This window comes from Chelonia mydas, chromosome 1, assembly GCF_015237465.2.
Source record: "Chelonia mydas isolate rCheMyd1 chromosome 1, rCheMyd1.pri.v2, whole genome shotgun sequence".
Taxonomy (NCBI): domain Eukaryota; kingdom Metazoa; phylum Chordata; order Testudines; family Cheloniidae; genus Chelonia; species Chelonia mydas.
Window position 1 is genome coordinate 224306628 of NC_057849.1, and position 9478 is coordinate 224316105.

General features: G+C 35.7%; 1 protein-coding gene across 8 annotated transcripts in view; it reads left to right on the forward strand.

Moving 5' to 3' along the window:
* The window catches only part of SMC1B (structural maintenance of chromosomes 1B), a 60871-nt gene that overhangs the window by 11217 nt on the left and 40176 nt on the right, over positions 1–9478 (forward strand). For 7 of the 8 annotated variants that reach the window (XM_043536831.1, XM_043536740.1, XM_043536777.1 and 4 more), the window contains 6 exons: positions 981–1219; positions 1709–1967; positions 2827–2967; positions 5851–5933; positions 7248–7455; positions 8276–8461. In XM_043536831.1, the coding sequence (XP_043392766.1) occupies positions 981–1219; positions 1709–1967; positions 2827–2967; positions 5851–5933; positions 7248–7455; positions 8276–8461 (1116 nt within the window). The remainder of the gene's footprint in view (positions 1–980; positions 1220–1708; positions 1968–2826; positions 2968–5850; positions 5934–7247; positions 7456–8275; positions 8462–9478) is intronic. The other variant, XM_043537021.1, reaches the window with a different exon arrangement.

Below are 9478 nucleotides of genomic sequence, written 5' to 3' on the forward strand. Positions count from 1 at the left end.
TGCAAAAAATAACATAAAAAGGAGGTTTTCATATTTAAGAAAACATACGGCATGGTGGTTGATCCTGCAAACTCTGTTAGCATAGTGTGAGTTTATAGGATCAGAACCTTAGTAAAAATACATAGAGCTTGGGTCAAGCAATTCTAATACATTTTACAATAAATAAATTTTTCTTGTTTTCTGTGGAAAGTGATGGTTCTTCAAGAAGTGTTTTTCAGTCAGTGCTTTTCCACATAATATGGTTAATTTGTATAATCTGAAATATTTAACCAAAAAAAAAAAATCAGCAAGGAACACACTACGTTTTCCTGTGGGACAGGATGAATAGTTAAGTGTCTTCTGCCCATATACATCAGTAGTACGTCATTTCTGTACTTCTGCCCTTTTTGTACAGTCAGATGCAGTAGTGGCACTTACTGGGCAGAATGTTTTAAAAATGGAAGAATAAACTTTTACATCCAAAAATACTTGATCTCAGAAGGCCCAATCCTGCAATTTGCTGCCCAGTCATAGTGAGCTTTGTTCCAGAGGTGTGAAACTTATTGAAACCAAGCTAAATGTCTACATTCTTCCATTCTCTGGAATGTTCAGTGACCCTGTATTGCGAAGTTTGTTGCCTGAGTGCATGCATGAGAGGGGGAAAAAAAGCAGTTATGACTTACTATTGGGTGGAATTCATAATATTCAACAGGAAATGGAGTTGAATATAGTAGTTTCTAAGTATACAAGGTGCAGTGGTCATAAATATGTTTTTAATTAAATAAATGACTTATTCTGCAGGGGTAGCAATTCTTATAGTAACTACTGCATTATATATGGCTGAGGTGTAGTGTTTTTTTTGGGGTTTTTTTGTGATCGGTACACTTTTCTGGAATCATAGTCACCAGTACTTTACTCATTTTACTCTGGACCTGAGATTAAGACTGCTAGTGATTTAAAAATCCTTTTTTAAACTGCAAATAAAAATTTGCTGTTTGTAGGCAGAGCGTTACCAGATGCTGCTTGAAGAGTTGAAAGAAAACAGGATACAGCTGCAACTTTTCCGACTTTATCACAACGAGAAAAAAATTGACTTTTTGAACAATAAATTGGGTGAAAAGAACATGGATGTGAATACCAAGAAAGACTCCCTTTCTTCTGCTGAAGACACATTTAAAGCTAAGAAAAAAGTGCTTGGAATATTAAATAGAGACCAACAACACATGGAAAAAGAAATGAAGTAAGTTTTTTCCTGTGATAGGACTGAACTGAGATTTTGAGAGTTAGTCTGTATTCTAAGTTATTCTTCAAAGTGTATTTCCTGATCAAGAGAGTGGGTGAAATTCTGACCCCACTGAAGTCAATTGGAGATTTCTAAAATAGTAATCACAGTGTTACAGAATAAATATATATAATACTTAATTTTCAGCCACTTTATTTGTCACTATTCTCAATAAAACCATTTTACCTGTTCACTACAACATTGTAGGGGTGGTATAGCATTGTACTTCACATTTAAACATGTTTTCAGTTATATGTATCAAAATATGACCTTTGGACTGAAACATCTCATACGTGGTCCCCACCTAAAAGGTGATTTTTTAAAATTTTTATTTATTTATTTATTTTATTTATTTATTATCTTGTTTCAGGCTTCATTTCTTGGTTTTCCTGAAACACAAAGTTGACAAAAATGCATCTTTTTTCCCCCCACCCCACCCCCCTAAAGAACCCTAGAAGCGTCATTGAATCAGAAAAGGCCCCAGTATATTAAAGCAAAGGAGAACACTTCTCACCAAATCAAGAAAGTAGATATGGCTAAGAAATCTTCAAAAGATAATGAGAAACACCTTGCTAAACAAGAGCAAAACATAAAAGAATTGGACACTGAGCTGACTGATGTTGAGAGAAGTTGGAGAGCATATGAAAAGAAGGTTGAAGAGGAGATGTTACAGAGAAGAGCAGATGTTGAGCTGGAAGCAAGTCAAGTGAGTTGTGGAGAGTTGCGGCGGGGGGGGGGGAGTACTAGACTGAGTGAAATCCTGGCTCTGTTAAAACTAATGGGAGTTTGCCGTTGACTTCAGTGGGGCCATGATTTCATCCATTGTTTTAAAAGAGTGGTTACAGCCCAACTGCTACAGATAAGATCAGTTCACAGTTCTGATATAATGTTGTTTCAGGAAGACATCACTGCATAATTTTCCAGTTAGTTCACATTGAGAAAATTATTTCTGCAACCATTAGAGCTAGAAAGTCTTTTTAAAAAAAATATTTTTTTTATTATACATTCAATTCTGCAGAACCCGATTGGTAAGTTTCCTTCCTATTGTCCCTGTAGTTTGGGGCAACCCTGTAAATTATGCCCAGGGTTGACATATCTTTTCACTAATGTGGAGGAGTTCCGACTCCTCATTAATGAAGAGATTTGTCAACCTTAGGCATAATTTATCAGGTTGCCCCAAACTTAAACCCTTCTGTGTACCTCTACAAATTTTTCTCCTTGGAGGCTTCCCCCATTGTATCAAAATAACTGTTATTTTTAAGAATAATTCCTTTACTTTTGGTCCTCTCCTTTTTTTAAGAAATGTTTATGGAAGCTTTAGTTTGCCTAATGACCTATTTAAAACACAACTTCAAACTTTATTCTCCTGTTTTCTTGCCTACAGTCTAGTGTAGAGTTTTCTTTCATGGCATCTGATTGCCAACACTTGGCTCCATAACTGGATAATAATTCACAATCTGTAGTTTTAATGAGGTTGTTAATTTGCTAGTCAAGCACATAATGTAGTGAAAATTTCCCTTTATGTTTAAGGGCGGGAGTAATATTATTTGAATCTGTTTGTACAGCTGGATCGGTATAAAGAGCTAAAAGAACTAGCGAGAAAGAAAGTAGCGACATTGACCCAGCAACTAGAAAAACTGCAGTGGGAACAAAAAGCGGATCTAGAAAGGATGACACTTGATGAGAGGAAGCAAAAAGAAATTGAGGTATATATACTGAGATGGAATTTAATTTTATTGGGGAAAAGAAACCCTGTCTCTTTGTCTAATACTTGTCCTTCCCTGCCATTTTATAAATTGCACTGAATGCATTCTTTACCAAAAAACACTTCAGCAACCTTGATACAGTGCATATGTTTTTGCTTCTCTTCTGACAGACCTACTGCTACATGGCTGGCGCTTTGTCCTTCAGAAATTACTTCACATATCTCTTCTAGGATGTGGCTTCATGAAAGCCTGCTTACAGTATAAACATTCAGATCTGCAATTCAGAGAGTCAGATACACACTGTCCTCAGGTCCTTCTTACCATGATAACTCTAGTGTTGGGACTCTGCAGTATCAATGGTGTGTCTTGTCAACTCTTTCCTTTTTCCGTTGTAGTTAGCTTTCCACCTGGAGATTTCAGAGTAACAGCTGTGTTAGTCTGTATTCGCAAAAAGAAAAGGAGTACTTGTGGCACCTTAGAGACTAACCAATTTATTTGAGCATAAGCTTTCGTGAGCTACAGCTCACTTCATCGGATGCATACCGTGGAAAGTGTAGAAGATCTTTTTATATACACACAAAGCATGAAAAAATACCTCCTCCCACCCCAGTCTCCTGCTGGTAATAGCTTATCTAAAGTGACCACTCTCCTTACAATGTGTATGATAATCAAGGTGGGCCATTTCCAGCACAAAATGGCCCACCTTGATTTTCATATATATTTTGTGTGTATATAAAAAGATCTTCTACACTTTCCACAGTATGCATCCGATGAAGTGAGCTGTAGCTCACGAAAGCTTATGCTCGAATAAATTGGTTAGTCTCTAAGGTGCCACAAGTACTCCTTTTCTTTTTGCCACCTGGAGATTGTTGTGGCTGATTTTTCTGTTCTTGGGATCAGGACAATTTTTTGGTTTCCTACCAGCTTTTGGAATTCAGCTCCAGGGTGTGGATTTTATTCCAACTGCATAGACAGAAAAGTGAGCATTTCTGGCTCCTTGTACCATTAACTTATGGTAGATCAGAACAAGTGTCATGTGATAATAAAATACTTACATTGCACTAGAGCGCTTGCTGTTTTGTCACTTTGGAAGAAAGTTAGTGTCCTGCTCAGGGTTCATTCTGTGTGACCTTTTATACCTGGAGGCAGAAAGAACAGAGTCCCATTTTAAAGGCTTGCCTTTCCCTGGAAACGTTGCTGCAGTTGGGATTTGAGGTGGGGTGTTTTTTTTGTTTTTTCAAACTACCTGTGCAAATCTTGTGGTTTTATCAACTACTATGAAGTGCAGAGTCAGCTGTATGTGGTTGTCTTCATCTTTTGACATTAGAGAGAAGGTGTAGATGCATCTTCATATATATATTCAGAAAACTTGAAAATGAATTGGACTTTCCCAGTGGACGTACAAGTTTGCTCATGTTCCAGGGTTGGGCTCATTCTACTATATCTAACATTGCTTTTTTGGTGCATGCTGTTTCCTTGGCATAGATTTCCAAAGTAGTTGCTTGGATTGCTAATCATCCACAAATCTCTTTTTCAGAAGAGCAGTGCAACAGTCATATTTTTTTTAAATCAGAACTCTTCCAACTGTGTGTTTGCTCGGGAAGGGCGGGAGGGTACTGCTTTTAATCTTCCACAAATGAGAATACACAGAGGCAATTCTGTGAGTAGAAATGTTTCCTATATGTAGCTATTTTTAGAGTAATACAGCTTTTAAATACTGTACTCTCTTCTCACTATCCCCACTTCTTTGGAAATCTGATTGGTCTCCTTTACTTAGTGAAAGGAATTGAAAGATGCTGAAGCTGTGTCTCTTATGAACTCATATTTGAACATTTGGAGGTGGCCATATCCACACTTAAACATTTGAGGAAAAGAAGGTACATAGTACTACTCTAGAGTTCTTTCTGGAATTTTACATAAACAGAATTCCAGTAAAAATTACTACCATAAAATGGAACTAATGCAACTCCCTGTCTCTGAACTGTTCCAAGGTTTGAAACAATTATCTTACCCATTATAAATAGAATGCAGTGGTATGTTTGAATAACTGTCCTCCATTTTCTTAGCTGTTAATCAGAGCAGCATAACTGCGTTTCACAGGGTGAACATATTTTCGTTTTCTTTTTTCTCCTTTTTTTAAGAGACATAGTTTTACAGCTGATGTCTGCTTCATGTTTTTAAATATTTGAAACAACTAGATGGAACAAGGTATGATTTAAAAATAAAGAAATCAAGATTTTGTTACCTACTTTATTGATATTCAGATCAATGAAAGTGAAGGAATTTGAAATCTAATTTCCCTGTCACCAGATACTGGACACTTTTTTGGTTTAGGTTTTTGTGCTTTATTCAGTTTGGACAGTGGAAAAAAGACTAGTAATTTCACTTGCTGGTTCATATTCACTAGTACAATGCTGTGATGTTGGGTTTCAAATTCTGGAGAGGGACACTTCATTTTAAAATTTTTAAGTATTTATAAAACAAAGAAAGCAAGTGTGTTAGCAGATTTTGTAAAACTTTTTTACATTTGTTTTAAATCCTAAACTTTGGTATTGAACTAAATGTTAAAAGGGTATTACCAAGTTGTTTTTATGAAAGTGTCAAGATCCATTCACATTGAAGAATCTCTGTACTAATTGGATTGAAAACAATAGTGTAGTTTTGGTAGATATAGTATATTATTCACATGGGAAATAGCTATCCACTAAATATGCAAGTGATATGCTGTGTCTTGACTTCAATGGATATTTCATGGTTAAGGTTATATAGTCACATAGCGAAATATCAGTGCCCCACTCTGAAAATTTAGTGATATATAGTATTAGCAAATTGGCTTTAGAATTGTTTACTTTTGTAAACTGTATCATATTTATGGTTGTTTAGGAAAGTATAAAGCAAGTTGTGGAACAGATAGAAGACCACAAAAAACGAATTCAGAAGTTGGAGGAGTATACTAAGTCATGCATGTATGTTTTTTTTTTAAATAAATTAAAATTCAGACACTTTTCATATTATAAAAAAAAATTGTTGAAAACCTGCCTTTTTTAAGATGTATTTTTAAATGTCAGGGTAGTATTCGTCTTGCATTAAATCCTGTTGTTTGTCCTTAGTTGTAATTTTTCAATAATTTTGGGTGTTGAAATCGGATTCAGAGGGGAGAGTCATCTAAGAATGATGCTACTGTCCTCCCAGATGTTACTTTACACATTTTTTTTGTTTTTTGTGATTGCTTCCTCTCCCTCCATAAGTATGAGGATTATGTCTTCATTATGGACTAGATTGTGGATTTACCACAAGGCTTGAATAAAAGGGCAGAAAGCAGTTTAGTAGTTTTGCTGCCATAGAAGCTGAATAGAAGCCAGATTGTGAATTAGTCACAATTTGTTCCCTGGTCCATGTCTTCCTCCTGCCCCTGTTTTTGAGTATGCAGAGTAACTGCACCACCCCTTTTCCTGTCACATATTACTTTCCCGCACCCCACCCCCACACACACTGGCTCAGTTGTGCTGGCTTGTACTTGGATGGGTTTGAGGGGAATGGCCATGGAGGGGGAGCTTCAGCCCAGTGAAGGGATGTTGTGACCCACAATGCACAGGTGAGCAGGGGTGTACCTTATGCCCTGTGCACGTGTGTAAAGTGGGACATGATTTTGCCATAGACTTTTCAGATCATGTGAATTTTGCAAAACTGTACATCGTATTCATTCACGGTCAAATTATGCCCTCTGTGTGCATGTATCTGGAGAGCAGATTTTGGACTCAACTTAGAAACATTTAAAGTATATTACTGCTTCCAACCATGTGAGTTGTGTGACTAAATCCCTATGTAACTTGCTGAAAAAATCCTGTGAATAACCAGGAAAATAAATAGAAGCTTTTTTTTTTTTATGTGAAAAACATGCATATAAAGGATAGCCAAAAAGTATTTGGTTTAACTTCTACAACGTAGTGGTCACTTATGTCCAGTGTCTGGTCTTTTTAGAACAGCTGAACAAATATTCTGTTAACCACTTAATTTTAGCAAAAGATAACATTAATTGTATAGATAGCAAATCTTTTATAAATGGCAGCAGTTCAACTTGTTAGTAAAGTCTTTCTTAAAGTTATCTCATAATTTGACTTTCATGCATCAAAATCTTGTTCCCATATAAAGATGTTGAGTTCAGCCCAGAGGCTCCAATCTGTGGAATAAAATCACACTCTACTCATAAAATTAATGTAAAGTTAAGACAATATAATTGGGATACATTTTTCTCACATCTTACTTATTTTGCTTTAAAGTGAATTGTTAGCAGAGAAAAAACAACAGGAGAAAGTCCTAATTGATGAAATGGAGAATTCAAGGGTACAGATAGCTCAAGTAAATGAAGAACTAAACAAAATAGTTGGTGAGCTGCAGAATGCTAGAATTGACTACCATGAAGGAAGACGCCAACAAAAGAGAGCAGAGATGCTGGAGAGTCTCAAAAGACTTTATCCTGATTCTGTGGTAATTGGATGGATTTATTTATGTTCTTGAGGTTATAATTAGATTTGAGATTTGCATTTGCAGTTGTAGTGTATATAGCAGTATGGGGCTTTCTGTGGCCATCTTGAATATGTTTTAACTTTCAATCTATTTATGTATTCTAGGGACACTTGTAAATGTGAATGACAATGCAAATGTACTACAAAAGAACAGTAAATTTATTAAATTCAATCTTCATGAATTTAAAGAATTAAGTGATTGAACTGACACCAACCTTCAGATTATGAAAGTTAAAAATTAGTTTATCGTGCCATCGATAAGCATGCTATTCATTCATGACTTTATTTTTACAAATTTTCAAATGGGAGTATCTATGTAAAAATTAGAATGATCAAAATTAAGAGCAGCGCTGGCATTTTTTGGCTGAGCTAGAGTTTTATAGTGTGGTAGGATGACAGAACTGGAGAGCATTTTACCCTAAGCTTGTGCTAGTGTATATGTGTGTATATTTTAATAGAAGTGGGAATGCAATTTTTTTAACTGCAGAGAACTTTAGTTTCAGATTATCCATTATGGTAAACTGTTAAACAGTATATTACTTCACTGCTACTAAAATGTTATCAATTATTTTAGGCTTGTGTGTAAGATCTGATATATATGTGTTGTATTCTTCTTTTAGAGGATAGAGTAACATTCAGAGCTGTCAGTCAAGATGCAAATTGCTTAAGCTTCTCCCATTTTTGCCACCAGAAAGCTATACTTTGGCCTGAAATGTATATGGCTTTATTAATTGCTTCCTCACCTGTGAAAGGTTTATCATTTCTCAATTTGTTATGTTAAGTTTGGAAGACTGCTTGACTTGTGTCATCCTATCCATAAAAAATATCAGCTGGCCGTTACCAAAGTCTTCGGCAAGTACATGAGTGCTATTGTTGTGGCTACTGAAAAAATAGCAAGGGATTGCATTCGATTCCTAAAGGAGGAAAGAGCTGAGCCTGAAACATTTCTTGCTTTGGATTACCTTGATGTAAGTTTTTTCTTTTCATCAGCGAATTAGTTGTTTTAAGATTGCTTAAGGTAGAATTTAAGTTAAATAAGGATACATAAAATGTAAGTGTTTAAGCACAAATAAAGCTATTGTAGAGACATTATATGCCTCAAAAGGTCCCTTACTGCTATAAAAACTCAAACCCTTCCCCTTTCTGCACTCTGTACTTAAGACCCTTTATTGTAATTCTATCCCTTGGTTGCGCCTCCCTCGTGTAACTGGTTTTACTGTCTTCGGTATATATTACATCATGGTTTTATAAACTGGTTCCTTAAGCCATATAGTAAAACGGATCTGTCCCTAAACTTGTAGCATTTTAGAGAAAACTACTATAGAGGCCTGCAATTCAGACTTGTGCCCCAGGTTGTCTATAGTTTAGTATTCTGTCCCAATATGGAATTCTGTTTGTGTTGTAGTTTGGCTCCTGAAAGAGCTCAGATACAAAGTTCTGCTATATCTTGAGAAAACATTTCTAGCCCTTTTTGTATTTACTAAAAACATTTTAACATAAATTCAGCCTATTGGAAACTGATTACTTCTGTAGATAGAAGTAATTTTATACTTCTGAAAATAGGATTTTCATAGATGAAACTCTGTTTCATACTAACAAAAAAACTTGTTTTGTAATCAAACTGGAATCAACTATTAATTAATGGTGCATTGTAAAATGCACAGGACTCAGGGAGTGTTTTTAATGAGTAACTGAATTCCAACTTGAACTGTTATGGAACAATAGCTGCATGACTTGATGCTACTTAGCCTTAGCTGCGTCCTGTTCTTTTGTAAAGTAAATTCACATACCTCACTGAGATCATCAGTACTGTTTTTTGAGCCAAAGTTTAAAAATTACTTCAACCCAACTTCTAATTTTGAGAGCCTTACTGCTTTGCCTCTCCTCTCACTCAGCAAATTAGGCCACTCTTGTAATCAGGATTTTGTGCCCCCTGCAGTAACTAGTGCCATAGATGCCAGTATTTCTTTAATATCGTAAAAGAA